General features: G+C 40.0%; 1 protein-coding gene across 1 annotated transcript in view; it reads right to left on the reverse strand.

The window, feature by feature from the left end:
* Positions 1-21,003, reverse strand: part of TCERG1L (transcription elongation regulator 1 like) — a 340,750-nt gene that overhangs the window by 248,897 nt on the left and 70,850 nt on the right. The window contains exon 4 of the mRNA XM_056529021.1: positions 13,777-13,974. Within this exon, the coding sequence (XP_056384996.1) occupies positions 13,777-13,974 (198 nt within the window). The remainder of the gene's footprint in view (positions 1-13,776; positions 13,975-21,003) is intronic.

The raw sequence follows: 21,003 nt of genomic DNA on the forward strand, positions 1-21,003 counted from the left end.
TGTAAGGGGGAGATTTATCAAACCTGTTTAGAGGAAAAGTTACTGAGTTGCCCTAAGCAACTAATCAGATTTCTTCTTTCATTTTTGAAAGGGCTTCTGAAAAATGAAAAAAAAAATTCTTATTGTTGCGGGGCAACTCAGCAACTTCTTCGGGCAGGTTTTGATAAATCTCCTCCTATGAGTCTTTGCTGGTCCAAGTTACCTCTTTGTGTCAGGCTCTTATTGCACAGTACCCCCAAGGGCACCTCAAATGCCACTAGCCAAGTCACAGACAGGTAAAGCTCTGGAAGACTACATCTGATAAAAGGATCTAAAACCATTCTACCAAAGTCCAACCCCCTAATTACTGCAGCTTAAAGGGGTATTCCAGGAAATAACTTTTTTTTATATCAACTGGCTCCAGAAAGTTAAACAGATTTGTAAATTACTTCTATTAAAAAATCTTAATCCTTTCAATAATTATCAGCTGCTGAAGTTGAGCTGTTGTTTTCTGTCTGGCAAAAGTGCTCTCTGCACAGAGTAGAAGAGGTTTGCTATGGGGATTTGCTTCTAAACTGGGTGGTTCCCGAGACACGTGTCATCAGAGAGCACTTAGGCAGAAAAGAACAACTCAACTTCAGCAGCTCATAAGTACTGAAATGATTAAGATTTTTTAATAGAAGTAATTTACAAATCTCTTTAACTTTCTGGAGCCAGTTGATATATAAAAAAAAGTTTTTTCCTGGATAACCCCTTTAAGGATTGTAGGGGTCCTGGTGGAATCACTACCCGGACCACTGTGATTCAGACTGACCTTAAATTAACGGTTAGGTCACACGGAACCTATTTGCAGCCTATGTTTTGCTAGCTCTGCAGTCCCTCTGTGACTGCCGTTGGTGCATCTGCAACGTATTTCATGCTGAGGATGCGGCAACGGCAGTCACTGAGGGTAGAGATCTTCCACCAGAACAACAACCCTCCCCCCATCTATGGGCTGCCACACAATGTATATATGTCCCAACAGAACACTATACATCGGCAAGTGTTGTCTTCATGACAAATTTTTTTTAAAACATTAAACTTCTACTCCATTATGGAAATACTGTACTTCAAGAAATGTGACATCTTTTCGGAAATACCTATTTTTCCTGTCATCAAAACCATTGCAAACTTCAAAACACAATACACAACTTGTTTGCTATCTCAAATTGGTTTTAGATCTGAAAAAAGGATCTACAACCACTCTACTAAAGTCCAACCCCCTGATTACTGCAGCTTAAGGATTGTAGGGGTCATGGTCAAATCACTACCGTGACCACTGTGATTCAGACTGACCTTACATTAACGGTTAGGTAACATGGAACCTATTTGCAGCCTATTTTTTGCTAGCTCCGCTAGCTCTGTAGTCCCTCTGTGACTGCCATCGGTGCATCTGCAGCGTATTTTATGCTGAGGATGCGGTGACCGGCAGTCACAGAGGGTGGAGTTCTTCCACCAGAGCAACAACCCCCCTCCCCTCCTCTATGGGCTGCCACATAATGTATATATGTCCCAACAGAACACTATACATCAGCAAGTGTTGTCTTCATGGCAAATAAAAAAATGTAAAAAAACATTGAACTTCTAGGCCATTATGGAAATACTGTACTTCAAGAAATGTGACATTGTTTTGGGAATACTTCTTTTCCTGTCATCAAAACCATTGCAAACTTCAAAACACAATAATAGCAAAACATTATAAAGATCTCAACTTGTTTGCTATCAACAAACATGGCTAATGAGATAAACTGACAGAACATGAAAGGCCATTGAACAGAATTGTTTTTGCAACATGAAGTACGGCTTGGCTGTTGTATGGCTGATGGATAGAAGACTCCGGCACATCCCAGCTGTTCTACAACAGAATTGAAAATTACATTGAAAACAGTAAATCATTCCGAGAGCCAATGAACAGGTGGCAAATACTTTACTTAGCAGATGGCCAGGCATTTTTTTTTTATAATATTGTTATGTACGTTTTTCAAAATAAATTTTTTTTTTTAGTCTATAACTATTATTTATCTCTGTTTTCCTTTAACTTCCAACTAAAATTCAAGACAAAAAGTTACAAGGTTAATGAAGATTACTTTTTTGTTAAGCACTACTTGCATTTTCGCCATGTAGCTTTGTGTGCTAATTTGCCATATTTGATTTTCATTTTAGTTGACTTAGAAAATAGAAAGATAAAAATGCGCAGGATTTTCTTGGGGCATTCCTAGCACATCTGTCAGTTCTCTAAGTTCTTGTTCAATATGCTGTCCATAGTGCAAGATGATAGTTCATCTTAATTTAGTCTGATGGATAGTCCTGAACCATTGTCCAGCTCCAGAGACACTCCTTTAATTACAATGGAATAGGAAACTTAAGGCTCTCTGCATTACATTCTGCCACAGAATACAGAATAGGCAAAGTACCAACACGTAAGTTATATCTGACTAAGTAAACCCCACAGTAGGAGGATTAAGAATACTAGACCATTGTCTTATTCTTTGCCAAGTATGAGCAATAAATGACTAAATATAATATAACATAAACGGAACCTTACATGTAGTAACATAAAGAATATGCAAAGCAGCTCAATCACACCACCTTCACAGGTAGCATTCCCTAAACAGCTTTTAGCTTTAGTTATGGAGTCTCAGAAACTGATTGCAGACAGCCCTGTTTGGGGGTGTTGCCCCTTGTGACCACAAAACAGGGTGTTCTGGCTTTGCTGGTGAGAAGCCTGTTGCCTAGGCAAAAGGGTTAAGTATCTTCCTTGAAGCCAGAACACCCTGCTCTGTACTGACGAGGGACAACACCCCAAAACAGCGTTGTCTGCAATTGGGCCCTCTTCCCTTCTGGAAATAATTCTGGCTTGGAATTAAATCCCAGTCAATTTCTGAGACTCCGTAACTAGAGCTAAAAGCTGATATTTAGGGAATGCTACCTGTAAAGGAGGTGTAATTGAGCTGCTTTGCATATTCCTTCTCCCAGAATGCCCAGTGGAGTGCTAAAGGCCTTTGAATCTCCACACACCAGAAATGGTGCTTCTTCAAGGAGGATACTTACCCTTTTGCCATATAGTAACATAGTAATACAGTTTGTAAGGCTTGAGAAAGACACATTCATTTAGTAAAGCCTGTTATCCTGCAATGTTGATCCAGAAAAAAGCACCCAAAAAAACTGTAAAGTACTTTTTCACACTGTAGAAAAAAATTGTTCACGCCTATAACTTGTAATATTATTACATTCCAGGAATGCATCCAGGCCCTTTACAAACACTTTTAATGAGTTTACCATGGCAACTTCCTCTGGCAGTGCTTAAATATTAGAAATAAGAGTCTTTCTATCACATTACTAAACTCCCTTAGAACACGGGGGTGAATGCCATCCGAACCTGGTCATTTGCCTATTTAAAATATTTAATACAGTGTTGACCCCCTTCTTCGGCTAGCAGACATCATTTAATAACTTTATCTTCTGCATGTCACCTAAGATTTTACCTCTTCTGTGAATGTAGAGGGGAAAGAAGTTTTAAACATTTTTAACATTCTCTACAATTCCTTCCTCATTACTTTTTACAGGGCCAACACTCTCAGTTTTAACCTTTTGAAAAATATTGTGGTTACGTTTTCTTTCTTTAGTAATGATCCTCTCTTTCTCACTCTTAGATTTGCTGCTTTTATCAGTTCCCTTACAGATGTTATTTATTGTATGCTGTATATTTTTTATGATTGTAATGTATACCTAGGAGGGGTATTCCAGGAAAAAAATATTTTAATATATCAGCTGGCTCCAGAAAGTTACATATTTTTAAATTACTTCTTTTAAAAAATCTTAATCCTTCAAGTAGTTATCAGCTGCTGAAGTTGAGTTGTTCTTTTCTGTCTGACAACTGCTGACACCTCTGCTTGTCTCAGGAACTGTCCAGAGTGGGAGCAAATCCCCATAGCAAACCTCTAATGCTTTGGACAGTTCCTGAGACAAGCAGAGGTGTCAGCAGAGAGCACTGTTGTCAGAAAGAAAAGAACAACTCAACTTAAGCAGCTAATAACTACTGGAACGATTAAGAATTTTTAATAGAAGCAATTTGCAAATCTGTTTAACTCTCTGGAGCCAGTTGATATATCAAAAGAAGTATTTTTTCCTGGACTACCCCTTTAAGGAGCGACCTTATTAGATAAGGGGTGGGGGAGATTTACTTGCTTCCACTTTGAATTATTTATTATGAGGCATAGTTAATAAATATAGGTATTTCCCGGGCTAGCATAAATTGTAATAAATCCCGCATCGTGGGGGCTAAAACACCTTTCCCACTCTCTTTATGATATACTTCCTTAACTTGGATAGCACAGACTAAAGTAAAAAAAAAAAAAGTAGCAAATTTGTGATTTTTTTAACACATGAAGCAGCGTACAGTGAATACGCTGCAAAGAGCAAACTTTACTGGAGATGCAGGGCGAAGGCTCATAACGTCATGGTCACACCCCGCTCGTGATGTCATGGCCATGTCCCCTCAATGCAAGTCTATGGGAGGGGGCGTGATGGCCTGCATGCCCCCTCCCATAGACTTGCATTCAGGGTGTGTGACTTCACGAGCCTCCGCCCCACATCTCCAGTCAAATTCGCTCCATGCACCGGATGTCTGGGGTGCCACATCCGAGATTGCGGGGGTCCCCAGCGGCGAGACCCCCGCAATCAGACATCTTATCCCCTATACTTTGGATAGGGGATAAGATGTCTCCGGGCAGAGTACCCCTTTAAGTCAATTGCTTATCAGGCGTGTTCGGTAGCTTGGCAAAAGGTAGATAATTAGACTCACAAGATTTGTTTGTAGCCTGTAACATTGATCTGTATATAAGCTTTATACAGATTTAGTTTGAATGGCGCAACATAAAATTGGATGCTCTGGTGCTGCACCTGAAGAGGATAAGATGTCTGGGGGCGGAGTACCCCTTTAAGGGACTGTGCGTGGGCACTCAATTACCTTCCTTGTTTACCAGGCACAGCACCATAATTTTGGAAGTGGCTGTGACCGGCACTGCAGCTCACTTCCATTCAAGTCAACGAGACTGAGCTTCAATATTGGGTAGAGCAACAACCATATAAATATGGTGCAGTGACTGGAAAACAAGGGAATGGGATGTGGTGCTTCAGGCAGTATTACACTGGGGCTGTCGTGAGTTGGAACACCCCTTCCCCACCCCCCCCCCCCCGCCACCACCACCGCCACCACCATTAATATTATAGTTCTAGAAAATGCTTTTTCTAACAGCAATATCGATACATACTGCTGAATAGATGTAAAATATTCTCTGCATGTCCTACATATTAAAGCAGAAGCTATTGATGATCCAATTACAGATGAGAGACACCTAGGTACAGTACAGTACAATTTAGCTGAATCAGATCTGTGCTAACAAACGGTAGCTGTGCTTAGGGGAAAGTCCTACTCCATATCCACTATTCTACAGTCCTGTTCTACAGTCAAATATTCAAGATAAAATGATCCAAAACTGATGACAGGTTTGTTTTACTTCCATCCCTCATAAATCTATATAGAAGATTAGCAGAAAATGGTTTGGAGTTTACACAGCTTATTAAATGTAAAATAAGAACATGGAAGAAGGAAAATGCAATATTGATTTTTTATAAATTGTTCTTCCGTGAAAAGAAGTAAGCAATACAACTTTCATCAGCCAACAATAGCTTTAGAAGAAAGATGAAGAAGGATCTTTTAGAGTAAATCAGGATTATCACTTCACAGAAACATAACACCCATCACTTCAGTGAGAATAGACAATGCTAAAAGGCAACAACAGAAGATAAAGTAGATTTCATGCTACAGAATTCCAGAGGGAAACCCACCAATGGGTTGACCTAAACAAGGTAACATTAAGACTGCTTCATTATGGAATACATGGAAAATAAGATACGATTTCCATGTCTCCATGTATATTTTGGTCTTCATCTTCATCTTCTAGAAGATTTCTATGTCTCCATGTCTATTTTTGTCTTAATTTTCTAGCAAAATTCATGATTCTGTTGTTTATTCATGCTACCTCAAGTGTTACCCTGCTTCTCAGGAAAATACAGTACACCATTGGAAAGTAGTTATAACTTTCAATGGCCCTCACACAATTTACAAAGATGGCTTCCTAGCTCTTCCACCCTGTTTGCTGTTACGGGACATAGTGTGGGGGAAGGGAGGACTGAAAACAGCCAAGTTGGCTGTCTGACGCAATTTCCTTGTGCTCAACCGAAGGAATTGATTTTCAGAGCCCATCCTCCACCTATAAAAGTGGGTTTGTAGTAGGGATAGATAGTAGATAAGCACATTTTTATATGGGTCGGGTGTTTTACCCACTGTAAATCTAGACAAACTACATACTTGCTCTTTTTCACATTTTTGGACAATACTTTATAATTATTGTAACCAAAATGAAATATTTTATTAGATATCTAATAATTAAAAAAAAGATTTGCAATAAATCTCTTCTATATTTATTATACATATCCACACCAGCACCTGTCACCCCTGCTGACCATCTTTTCAGAGCCCTGTATAACACAGTGAACACGGCTGAAAGCTCAGTGCCCTTCATTGAATAGTGGTGGTGCCAGGTAACTGCAGCTTGGCTTTCATTCACTTCAGTAGGAGCTATACTATACATTGAATGTTGCAGCCCAGCCCAGTTCACTATACAATAGAGGGTGCTGAACAGCCGATTGGGAGAGAGGGTAACAGGTAGGTATGTACACTTCTCAACAGGTAGGTATGTACACTGTCCACTCAGGAAGCAACACTAATTGACAATCAATTTCACATGCTGTTGTGCAAATAGAACAGACAAAGGTGAAAATTATAGGCAATTAGCAAGACACCTCCCAATAAAGGAGTTGTTCTGCAGGTGATGACCACAGACCACTTCTCAGTTCCTATGTTTTCTGGCTGATATTTTGGTCACTTTTGAATGCTGGCGGTGCTTTCACTCTAGTGGTAGCATGAGAGTCTACAACCCACATAAGGGGCTCAGGTAGTGCAGCTCATTCAGGATGGCACATCAATGCGAGCTGTGGCAATAAGGTTTGCTGTGTCTGTTAGCGTAGTTTCCAGAGCATGGAGGTGCTACCAGGAGACAGGCCAGTACATCAGGAGATGTGGAGGAGGCCGTAGCAGGGCAACAACCAAGCAGCAGGACTGCTACCTCCACCTTTGCGCAAGGAAGAGCACTGCCAGAGCCCTGCAAAATGACCTCCAGCAGGCCACAAATGTGCAAGTGTCCACTCAAACAGTCAGAAACAGACTCCATGAGGGTTGTATGAGGGCCTGACTTCAACAGGTAAGGGTTGTGCTTACAGCCCAACTCCGTTCAGGACGTTTGGCATTTGCCAGAGAACACCAAGATTGGAAAATTCACCACTGGCACCCTGTGCTCTTCACAGATGAAAGCAGGTTCACACTGAGCAAATGTGACAGACGTGACAGAGTCTGGAGACGCCATGGAGAACGTTCTGCTGCCTGCAACATCCTCCAGCATGACCGTTATGGCGGTGGGTCAGTAATGGTGTGGGTGGCATTTCTTTGGGGGGCCACACAGCCCTCCATGTGCTTGCCAGAGTTAGCCTGACTGCCATTAGGTACCGAGATGAGATCCTCAGACCCCTTGTGTGACCATATGCTGGTGCAGTTGGCCCTGGGTTCCTGCCAATGCAAGACAATGCTAGACCTCATGTGTCTGGAGTGTGTCAGCAGTACCTGCAAGAGGATGGCATTGATGCTATGGACTTGCCTGCCTGTTCCCCAGACCTGAATCCAATTGAGCACATCTGGGACATCATGTCTCCCTCCATCCACCAACGCCACGTTGAACTACAGACTGTCCAAGAGTTGGTGGATGCTTTAGTCCAGGTCTGGGAGGACATCCCTCAGGACACCATCAGCCCCCTCCTCATGAACATGCCCAGGCCTGGTAGGGATGTCATACAGGCACGTGGAGGCCACACACACTGCTGAACCTCATTTTGACTTGTTTTAAGGACATTACATCAAAGTTGGATCAGCCTGTTGTGTGGTTTTCCACTTTGATTTTAAGTGTGACTCCATATCCAGACCTCCATGGATTGATAAATTTGATCCCCACTGATAATTTTTGTGTGATTTTGTTGTCAGCACATTCAACTATGTAAAGACAAAAAATTTTAATGCAATTAGTTAATTCATTCAGATCTAGGATGTGTTATCTTAGTGTTCCCTTTATTCTTATTTTTAGAGCAGTGTATAATAAATATAGTTAATCCCAACACCCGACATCCCCACAAATCACAGATTTTTGGCTCATCCTGTGGATAGGGGGTGAACTTATCTTTAACTAATCGGGAAGATGATCAAAACCATGGGCCAGAGTAATCAATCTGTCAGAGGACAAAAATTGTCTGGTTTTGTCCATAGCAACTAAGCTCACAGCTAAGCTTTCATTTCACCAGTCCACTGTAGAGAAATTAAAGGGGAGGGCACTAGTGAATAATGGTTCCCAGCTGCAACGATACACCAAGTCCATATACACTAGCGGAGTTACCCAGTCCATAAAAATTAAGTGACTTCCACAGGGTGCTACACCAAAAAAGGACAGATAGTCCAGTAACAACTTGTATACATGAGGAACGTGGGTCAGCCCTCACCGCAACACGTGTCTGCCAAGGCGTGGAACCGGATCCACAGAGAGGCATAACGGAACGGTGTGGAGTGCTCAGAGTTGCAGCCATTTTGCATGTCACTACGTGCTTCTTCCATCCTTAAAGAAGACGAGAAAGGAACGAAGTGATGTGTAAAATGGCTGGCAGTCGCTTATGGGGATGTCAGGTGTTGGGGGTAACAGGCGGCAATCACCTGAGTGTTCCACACTGTCCCGTTATGCCCGTCCATGGATACAGTTCTTCGTATAGGTAGATGTCTGTTGCGGTGAGTGCTAACCTACATTCCTCATGTATACAAGTTTCCTTTTACCAATGCTTGTTAAGATATAAAGGCTGAGATGTATTTGGTTGTTATGATAAAAAGTCTGCTGACAATCTTCTGTTTCTATGGGGATCCAATAAATGCAGAGAGTACTTAGCAATGGTTGTGAACCCTCTGTACTATAGACAATTAAACCCATTAATTATTCCTGGACAAGCCTCATAATGGGCGTGCCGGTAATCCATTATCACTCTATGCCTATAGAGGAAAGTTCTTTGGTTTGCCAACATCAGTCAGTGTCTTTGCATTGCTCTTCAGCGTTTCCGTTTGGCAGGCATGATTTTCAGATTAGTTGACAGCAGAAACGAAAATTAATTAAGCCTAAAATAGATGCAGTCAGTAAGAGTGAGAGGAGTCACAATATAGTAGGTCAAATGGAAATAAGACCCAGAATGTTTCAGTACAAATGGGAACATTATTCATTTCTGGACCAACTCCAGTGATAATATTTTATCTACGGTATATAACAACAAACTACACTCAGTAAAGGAATATTTCAGTTTTACCATTGAATGCTATACATTGCAGAGTTAAACAGTTTTCTAATATAATTTCTTTATCCATTGCTCATAGTTTTCAAGATCTCCTCGTTTAGTCATTCACTAGAAACCAGTTGTATTTACGTCCAGGGAAAAAAAAACGTCCTTGGTCATTTGATGATTACTCCAGTGCATGGCTCATAGCACCTACAGTATTTGTCTATCAAATAGAGTATGTTCTCCATTCACAGAAGTGACATCGTTGATGACTGTATTGTAACTAACAATAAGCAACCAAGAAGAGGCTGACATATCCATGGATCACAAGAGCAACCTATTGATTTCAAAGGTAATACCTAAGGACTAATGTCCTTCTAAGCAGCAGGGTAAACCACTGCTAGGACAACATGAAATTTAGATGGCCCAGATGTTAAAAAGTTGTGTTTCAGATTTAAAAAGGGGTTGTCTTGTCTGGCTGATTGCCTCTCTCTATTATTCTGCTGTCAGCTCATACTGCTGGCTGTGGTCAGAGGCAGGTCATCTGTTTCTGTGCTTCAGTGTCTGACATCTTCCAAGCTAAAGCAATATCCCTGCAACTGCTGGGCATGATAAATTTGCTGAGATAAGATCTAGCAGGGAGCTTAATGTGAGTTGAGAAGCTCCTGACACTCTGTAGAGGGACATCAAGACTGTTTGTAAAGCAGAGCTAGTGGGTGGGAACCGTGACTGACAGCTTTCAACAAGAGGGTAGAGATGAAGAAATATCTACAGAACCAGGCAAGTTTGCTAATTGAAGCCAATTGCAAACTTGTTTATGCTGGCATACTCTATGGAAACCCCTTCTAGGTTTCTTGTTCTTGTGTTGGCTGAATGCATAATAGAAATGAATGCACCATAGGTATTTAAAAGGGATATGACTCCACATGAACACTCTTGGATCTGAAATTTTTCAAGTAACCTGTCTAACATAATCATAATGAAGTGGGAAACCTTCTTCGACATTTTTGGCTCCCCATCATGTTCAGAGACTGCAAACAGGCTGAGGGCTAGAAAGCCACCTTTATTATTTATGGGAAGTCCATTTAATATTTAACCCATTTAGGCAAAATCATGTACCTGATGATTAGCAGTGACTTACCGCAACATCAGGTACATGTACTTGATGGAAATAAACTGCCAAAGCGCCGCCGGACGCTGTGACAGTTTATTGAGCTCGGCTGTGCTGCAAAGTCGGGCCTCCCTGAAGCCGGCCAGGGACCATTCACAGTGGTCCCCAGCTGGCAATCGCTGCTATTGGTCCACCAGTGCAGACGGACCAATAGCAGGGATCTGGCAGGGGTATGGGAGGGAGCTCCCTCTGTCCCCGATTGGCGCTCTGGAAAGTAAAAGCAGAGCGCTGATGGTTTCCACGGCAACCGGAGGACTGACAGTGGCCTCCGTTGTCATGGCAACAAATCAATCTTTACCTAAGGTAATGACTGATCTATCCTATGTCTATGACAGAGATAGGCATAATTCAATGGAGTACAGATGTGTACTCCATTGAATTATGTGTATAATAGTAAAAAATTTAAATTAAGTAAAATGGGAAAAATAAAATAAAAAATGTGAAAAAAAATTTTTCAATTAAAAAAAGTGTGTATATATATATAAAACACACCCAAAAATTGTCCACCCCGAAACGTCAACAAGTACAGCAATAAATGAGTCCTCACACAATTGCGTCAGTGAAAAAGTTATGGCTCACAGATTATGGTGACTTACAAATGTGATCTTTTTTACAAAAATAGTTTTTATTCTATAAATGAACTTTAATATAAAAAAAAGTGTATATATATATATATATATATATATATATATATATATATATATATTGCAACTCTGTAACTCTATATGATGCCAAAAAAATATCCTAAACTAAAAGAACGCCCCAAAATCGGCATAGCACACCTTAAAGTTTGAGGCCTGTGTGAGAGACATGTAGTGCATAAAGGCCACATATGAGTTGTATTTCTTAGTCAACGCCTATTGTGTTACAGAAAAAAAATGGATTAAAATGAAAAATCTGCAAAAAAAATGTATTTTTAAATTCAGCCTCCACATTGCTTTCATTTCTGTGAAACGCCTAAAGGGTTAATAAACTTATTTAATGTCATTCTGACTACTTTAAGGCTGGGATCACACTGCAGAATTTCTGGGCAGAGGTTCTGTCGGAGATCGAGCCGGCGGTGCTAGGACCAAGCAGACTGGAATGCTGCCCCCATAGACTGCAATGCATTTCTGGGTGGATCTTTTGGAAGATCTGCTCAGAAATGCATTGCCATCTATGGGGACGACAATGTAGTCCACGTGGTCTTAGTGCCGCCGACTCGATCTCCGGCAGAAATTCTGCCCAGAAATTCCACAGTGGGAACCTAGCCTAAGGGTTGTATCTAACATAAAGGCCCCTTAATTCCACTTCAGAACTGAACTGGTCCATGAAAAATCAGATTTTGAAATTTTCTTGAAAATGTGGAAAATTACTGCTAAACTTATTAACCTTCTAACATTCTAAAAAAGTAAAATAATGTTTAGCAAATGATAGGAACATAAAGTAGACATATTGTAGATGTGAATTAATCATTAATTTGGTGCAATATGGCTATGGTACAAGAAGAAAATGTAAAGTCTAGAAAAATGCTAATTTTTCATTTTTTCACAGAATTTCGGATTTTATTTACAAAAACTGCTAAATATATCAATCAAAATTTACCACTAATGTAAATACAATATGTCACGAAAAAAACAGTCTCAGAATCACTTTCATAAGTAAAAGCATTCCAAAGTTATTGCCAAATAAGTGAACGCATGTCAGATTTTGAAAATTTGCCTTGTTCATTAAGGTCAAAACAGGCTGTTGAGTAAAGGGGTTAAACTAGTTTCCAATAGTGTACTGTATCTTTTTAAGAAGCAGGGTACACCACTGCCAGGACACCAGGAAAGTTAGATTGAACAGATGCCACAGAGTTGTGTTTTAGCTTTAATTTTCTAGCTCTTGAGTTGGCTAGATACATAATAGAAATGTATGCACCATACGTATTTTAATAGGAATGGTGCATACATTTAATAAGAAAAAAGTGTTGTAAGTAAATTGCCATTGAAGGATAACAGTTGGTCTAAGTTGGATATGCCTCTGCCAGCCCCTATTATATGGGGATATTTGTTGTTTATTGACCCCTTCCCTGTTAAATACTTGCTTGAATCAGTTTATACTCAGATTCTAGCTAATTATTGATTTGTGCATAACTAGTCAGACTTAGTTTTCTTGGGTTACTGTTTCTCTTTGCTGGGGCAGTGAGTCTTTTGGATGATGCTCCTTGAGAAATAATATAAAAAGTAGTTCTATAAGAAGAGGAAAACTGTTTTAGCAAAGTCAAAATGTTTTCCAAAAGAAAGAGACTGTAGACAGCTGTTTCCGAAAGCTAGAATCCTGAAAAAAGCTGTCTAGAGTTAAATGTTTCCTCATAATAGTTGTCTTTCCTGGCTCCTAACAATGACTCCCAGTACTCAGATACCCCCGGGACTTATGGTACGGCAGTTGGACAAATCAACAGTTGTGCAAGGAAATTCATATAAGCTTCTAACAAAAGTCGTAAGCAAAAATAAATGTAAACTCACCACTAGATGTCAATGGCCGATAGGAGTAGTAGTCTTGCTGAGAGTGATAGTATTGCAAGGTGATGGAAATAAATTGCAAACAACAAATACACAGCAAGACACTACAGACTAAAGGGAATATTTGTCAACAAGGCTAGAAAACACAAAAGACAACATAGCACAGAAACTTTCAAAATCAAATGTTAAAGCCCACATAAACTGCACAATGCATAGCACAACAGCAGACCACTGAAAAAATGAAACAAATCGGCCACTGGGGCTAGTAGCTGGACCTTCAAATAGACTAAGGCGTCAACGTAAACCAAGCACCACAAAAACTCGTCATGGACCCATTACTTCAACAAAAACTAACCCTGCTAATCATTAAAAGGCAGGATAAGAGAATATGACAGGTCCAATCCTGCCCTGTACAACAGCAGATTCTGACTTTACTGATATCTCTAAGCATGTAAGAAGGCTCTTTAATGGGTCAAACATTAACTTGCAGGGAAGCTGCCTTTAACAGGTGGCACTAAAGATAATTGTCTTCTTTCTAGAGGGGAGCCAGTTTGCATAGTTAGATTTCTATATCAATACAACTATCCAAGGTGTTCCACAGTAAAGAGTATAATAAAAAATTACCTGGTAACTGAGAAGCAAGAAGTGGTATCTTGATTGGAGATATTGTCAACATATGATAGGGTGGAGCTAAAGTTGGAGACAACCCTTGTGATGATTCCGATTCGATCCCCATTAATGCTGTAGGAGGCACATTCATGGCACCAATAATCGCAATGGACTGGTTGTTGCTGACTGGCTTAATTCCATTTTGGCAACTGCCTGTAAGCACAGTAGACTTTAATGTAATTTAGATCTGTGAGCTAATATCAGGAAGGACAAACAATATATATTGTATACATTATAAAACAGAATACATAATAATTGCTACAACATTTTTATTTTATCCTCATATTTTGATGCCCTTGGGTACTCAGCTACTAAGTATCTCCTATCTGCAGGATAGAAGTGCCTGATCCCGGGCATCTCCCCCTCCATCATCCAGAAGGGGGCCCTGTATCTTTCCCTGTGCATGGAACAGTACGTTGGCATGCGCTCCATACACTGCCTATAGGAGCACCAGAGGTACTCTAGCACAGCACTCACGTATCTCCAGCGCTCCCATAGAGAATGCGTAAAGATGGGAGAGAAGTGGCCAGACCCACCATGAACAGAGCCCTTTGATCAGACACTTATCCCCTATCCATATGTGGTGAGCCATGGGGTGTGAGATGAGGTGAAAGGGGCAGATGGTGTTGCCCAGGGGTAGATGGTATTAACCCCTTTTTGGTCGTGACACCAGTGCATGGTTTTCCTATATAACAACCCGAAGGTAATACCGCTAGTCCAAGGCCAAGTTAAAGGTAACGATAGCTTTTACTGATGTTAGACAGGTGGTACAGTCTATCCAGTTCAGCCAGTATCCCAGAGAGGTGGCCAGTGACACAGAGAGGCCTAACAGGCTTGCTGGGACTTGCAGTAGGTATGCTGACTGTTATTTACATCGATTATTTAGGTAAATGATAAAAATATAATTTGCATAAAAATTTGGAACAGGGTTGCAAGTTGAAGCATTTTCACTGCATGATATAATATACAAATTTGCATGTTCCTTTTTTAAATTCAGTCTTGTATATTCTTTATAATTCCATGTCTTCCTGGGAGATAATGCCATATTGAGATGGCAGAAACGTAGAATGTTCTGTGTTATGGAAGATGTGTGGAGCAGATCCTAAAACGTACAAAGATAAATTGACAATTGCAGCGGGTTCATTGCTAGATTTCTAATTAGTCAGTCATTGCAAGTCCTGGCAGCAATAAGTGAGAGTGAGCATATGGATTTTGTAAAGAGAACTCAGATTTGTTATAGCATGCAGAGGAAAAATTACCATATAAAATACCGCTATAATATATGTCACCGAAACATATGTGAAGCTATGTGAGCTTCACTGGGAGTGAATGACATTCTGTCTGGTTCTGGAAAGCTCATATAATGTGAGCCACAGTAGGAAAACACTGCTACAAAGGCATTTGGAACTACTGGAAGTCTAATGTAGGTCAATGACAGCATGGTCATTTTCTCTACTCTATAATGTAGTAAACTGGTAAGAACCAAAAACAACTAATTAAGCCTATAGTATGTACAACAATATGAAAGAAAAATCTTGCTTGTTCAGGAAATAAAAAATAAAAAATAAAACATCCCTTTTTATTTTTGTAAGGATTGTCCCAAGCTCACAAGACTTAGTGGTGTTGTTTCACATCGGCAAATAGTTTTTTTCCAACCACCTCCGGTCTGCTTGCAGTGGTCGGAGGTGGTTGGAAAAGCCAAAAGCAGGCAAAGCAGGGAATTTACGCAATTTGTTTATCTCCCATCGACTTAAAGGGGTACTCCGCTGGAAAGCATTTTTTTTTTAAATCAACTGGTACCAGAAAGTTAAACAGATTTGTAAATTTCAAAATCTTAATCCTCCAGTACTTATCAGCTGCTGTATGCTCCAGAGCAAGTTCTTTTCTTTTTGAATTTCTTTTCTGTCTGACCACAGTGCTCTCTGCTGACACCTCTGTCCGTGTCAGGAACTGTCCAGATTAGGCACAAATCCCCATAACAAACCTATCCTGCTGTGGACAGTTCCTGACATGGACAGAGATTTTAAAATAGAAGCAGTTTACTAATCTGTTTAACTTTCTGGCATCAGTTGATTTAAAAAAAAAATATGTTTTCCCTTTAAGACACAATGGCAGGGCTGATTAGGTATATCCAGCTTTGACATCCAATTTTATGGTAGTCAAGCCATGACTTTGAGACTAAGACTTCCCTCCACTAGCAATATGTACAGAAGCAGCAGTAACTTGTTATAAACATCAGCACAATCTATGTGGCATCATTCACCAGTGTCTACATGCCTAATCAAATATGAAATTGGGCACCAAAAGAGGGGACATAAGTAGGACTGTATTTTTCTTTACCTGTATGTTTCTATCTAGCCCACGAGAGTGTTTTATATACCCTACTACAGTATCTCACATAGGTAAGCACACGCCTAACACTTTTGTAAATATTTGATAATATATATTTCATGTGACAACACTGAAGAAATGACCCTCTGCTACAATATAAAGTAGAGAGTGCACAGCCTGTATAACACTGTTTAATGTTGCGTCCCCTCAAAATAACTCAACACACAGCCATTAATGTCTAAACTTTGGCAACAAAAAGAGGAAATGTCCAAATTGGGACCAGTCATTTTTGCTCCCCAGTGTCATGTGACTTTTTAGTATTACAAGGTCTATAAATGGGGAGCAGGTGTCTTAAATTTGGTGTTATCGCTTTCACACTTTCTAATACTGGTTCCTGGAAGTTCAACATGATACCTCATGGCAAAGAACTCTCTCAGGATTTGAAAAAAAAGAATAGTTGCTCTACATAAAAATGACCAAGGCTATAAGAACATTGTCAGGACCATAAAACTGAGTTTCAGCAAGATGGGTAAGACTATATGGGGGTTTCACAGGACAGGTCCCGTTAAGGACAGGCCTCACTATGGTCAAAGAAGTTTAGTGCACATACTCAGTGTCATATTCAAAGGTTTGGGAAATAGACATGAGTTCTGTCAGTATTGCTGCAGAGGTTGAAAGGGTGGAGGGTCAGCCTGTCAGTGCTCAGACCATTTGCCGCAAACTGTATTAAATTGGTCTGCATGGCTGTCATCCTAGATCATGCACAATGAGGTCTGCAAACACTGTGCTGAAGACAAGCAGACTAAGAACATGGATTACTGGAACTACGTTCTGTGGTCTGATGAGACCAAGATAAATTTAATTGGTTCAGATGGTGTCAAGTGTGTGTGGGGACAACCAAGTAAGAATTACCGGGATAAGACTTTCTTGCTTATAGTCAAGTGTGGTGGTATAATGGTCTGGACCTTTCTTTGAAGGAACCATAAATGCTAACATTTACCATGACATACTGAAGCTATGCATGATTTCCTCCCTTTTGAGACTGGACCTAAGGGCAGTATTCCCACATGATAAATATGATAATTACCCCATACACACCTCCAAGACGACTATTGTCTTACAAAAAAAGCTGAAGGTAAAGGTGATGGACTGGTCAAGCATGTCTCCAGATCCAAACCCTATTGAGCATCTGTGGGGTATCCTCAATTAGAAAGTGGGGGAACACCAGGTCTCTAACATTCACCAGTTCTGTGATGTTGTCATAAAGGAGTGGATAAGGGATAATGGTGGCCACACAAAATATTGACACTTTGGGCATTCTACAGCTTGATTATTTCTGTACTGCAGTACTGCAGAATCATTTGCATTCTTTTTTTTTGAAGCCTCTATTATACTATATGTAGAAAATTTGACTGTATAACAGAAAAAATTAACTATGTGCTTTTCCATGTGATGTTTGCATTCTTGTGGGTATTCCATAATATTTGGAAAATCTTGTTCATTCATTCTACTCACAAGCTATTCTTTCTCACAAGTTATTACCAGGCACGTTAACATTTGCACTTGTGCAACAATGGATTTAACTTAATACATGGATATGGGGGATATATGTCTGCTACGTACTGGCTGCATGGTATTTCGTCTTATGTGGCATTTTTGTTCAATGGGGAAATTTTCGAAGAAAAGCAATACATTTACAATAAAGCCTTTTAGCCAAGAAATACTTTGAATTATAATTTGAACAGATGACCTTGGGATGCAAGAGTTTTTCTAGTCAGTAGTATAGTTGGTGGATGGGGTAAAGGTTGCATGTTGATTATTATACAGTGGTCCCTCAACATACCATGATAATTCGTTCCAAATGAACCATCGTTACTTGAATCCATCGTATGTTGAGGAATCCGTGCAATAATTATATAGAAAGTTATACTCAAAATCACAGAAAAAGAGTTCAAGGTTGGCACTGCCACAGGATTATTTGGATCTTGTGCACTTAGTCACGGCTACTCACAGACCCCCTCTTGCTCCCGGTGCTCTTCCAGACATCAAGAGGCAAAATCGGATAAATAAGATACGGAGGCACTTCAGGTAAGTTGCGGGTGCTTTAATGTGAACAGGTCATACAACAATGCTTAGTCTAATCATTGACTACCCTAGTCAATGATTAGACTGAGCATTGCTGTATGACCTGTTCACATTAAAGCATCCGCAACTTACCTGAAGTGCCTCCTCATCTTATGTATCCGAAAGTTATACTCACGTGTCCCTGCCGCTCCGGACCGTCACCGCTGCCCTGGATCGTCGCTCTCCATCACCGTCATCACGTCGCTGTGCACGCCGCTCCAATTGGATGATGGGACGGCATGCGCAGCGACGTGATGACGATGAAGGAGAGCGACGACCATGCAACGGAGCAATGAAGAGGACGGTCCGGAATGTCAGGGACAGGTGAGTGACACTCATCGGAGCACACGGGTCACATTAAATGGCTATCCGGCAGCAGCTGAAGCAGTCTGCGCTGCCGGATAGCCTTTATGTGATGGTCCCGACATATAAAAGCATTGTATGTTGATGCTGCCTTCAACATACAATGGCCTCTGAGAGGCCATCATATGTGGAAATGATTGTATGTCGGGGTTGTCGTAGTTCGGGGGATCACTGTATTTGGATGTTAGAGAAAACTATATACTAATAAATATTTTTATAGTATACTTTCTATTATTAAAATGGCAGTGTCCTGAGATAATTGTTGATAAAGATGCACATAAAAACCGCTAAAATATCAGACACAAATTAGGCCAAACTCACCTCCTATCCTAGTACTTTCTACCTTTTAGTGTATATATGAATTATAACAATTTTGTCCAATGTAAAGTAATTGATATGAGAAGAGATGATCATGGGCACCTGTTATATGTTCAAGTAAAACTCCAAAACAGAAATTGTTTCCAATTCTCAAAACCAACAGAATGAAGAATTTGCTGAAATCTAATATTTCCCCATGTTATTTGGAAAGCTTTTTTTTTTTCACTTAGCTACTTTTCAAATGTACAGAATAAATCCAATCAAAATGACATTCTGATGTGTCTCAGATGTATCAAAAAGTCTTTGATTTCTTTACTGTCATTTTAAACAGTCCGGAGCTGTCGGAATCTTATTTAGATATATAATAGATATATAATATAATCAATGCTGGGCATCGTGCCACAGGATTATGGATCAGTGAATTGGTTTTTCCTAACACTGTATGCTGGGAACCATAGGAGGTCTATGCTACCCTCCATTAAAATGTGTAACATCGCAGAGCACAAAAGTATCCTTTTTCTCCCATAGTTTCCTACAAGTCTAATCTTTGACCTTTTCCAATTGCTTACATGTCGTCCTCCTTTTACTACTGGTCTCTTGTATGATCCATTTCTCCCTTTTCTTCCATTTTCTGTAACCTTTGCCCTTCTCACTAGTCCCCCAAATGTGTTTCATTAAGTTATTACTTGAAAACGTACTATGTGTATCATCTGTTGTGGAATATAAGAAAATGGCTTATTTGGCTGAGGTCATAACTATATGTAACATCATTTTCACAAGAGAATAAAACCTACTGTATATATTATTGAATCAAGACCATTCAAAGCCTTAAAATGTTACGCATAGCTTTGCAGCTGCAGTCCTGGCTTGGTTTTAAATTTGGGATTTGGGAACCAAATGCTTTGAGGTTAAGATTATGTTTGGCTTTTTTTGTAAAAAAAAAAAAAAAAAATGCCATACTAGCTATATGGCACTTTTTGGAGGCAAAAAATGCAAATAGACATCAATGTGAGCAAAAAAACACTGTGTGCATTTATTATTTACATTTGTTATGGCATTTTTTTCCCTACCAGATTTTCAATAGAAATACTTGAGTCACAAGATGAGTCACGTGAATGAATCCCATGGCTAGTAATAAAAAATAAAAATAACACAGGATAAATCCCAAAAGAAAAAAAAAGACAATTTGAAGACCAACTATTACCACAAAAACTGCATCTTGGGAGTGAAAAACAATGCAGTTTATTGTTGTGTTTTTTAGGTCAAAACGCCAGACAAATGTCCATTCACATCAAGTAGCTGTGCTGCAATATCACACACAACCTGAGGAGTGGCGGTGGCTTTAAAAGAAAGCAGATAAATGTTTCCAATCCTGGTTAACCACTATGAGAAAGTGGCAGGAATGGTTATCCTGTTTCGTTATATTTCTCCAGGGTACCTGTCATATGTGCATACCATGTTTCAGGAAGCTCATATCTCATGCAGGAGAAGCTGGGTTAGATATGGGGAATACAGGAAATAGCTGAAATCCCTGATGTTACTCAGCTTTCTAGGGCCTTTGGTCCTGTTATCAGGCCTACATTTTTATGGAATGAAAAACATGTTTGGTAGTGGAGACTTTTATCCCCTTTCCTGGGCCAGTCAAGATTTTCAGGTTGGCCCCAAGTCAGCACAGATGCTGAGGCAGATTAATACTGGCAGATTAATACTGAAAAGGTGTAACCAAGTCTGCAGTGAGAGGCTTTGAGGAACCTCTGATGAGTGATGAAGGGTTAAAAAGGGGGCATTTACCTTGTGTCTGTGACACATTTGTAGTGATTATTATTTTGTTGGGAGACTGGTAGTAAGCCACCTGTACATAGAGGGAAGATGTTGTGTAGTTAGTGCCGGTCAGACAGGATTTATTTTGTATTTGTGCCTGAATCTAAAGGCTTTATTTGCTTTGTAACTTTAAAATAAAGACAAGTGGCCCAGTTGCTATTTTGCCACTATTTGACTGATTTACAGAGCTAATCTCCTACACCTCTATAGATAAAGTTTATTTTT

This window comes from Hyla sarda, chromosome 7 (assembly GCF_029499605.1).
Source record: "Hyla sarda isolate aHylSar1 chromosome 7, aHylSar1.hap1, whole genome shotgun sequence".
Taxonomy (NCBI): domain Eukaryota; kingdom Metazoa; phylum Chordata; class Amphibia; order Anura; family Hylidae; genus Hyla; species Hyla sarda.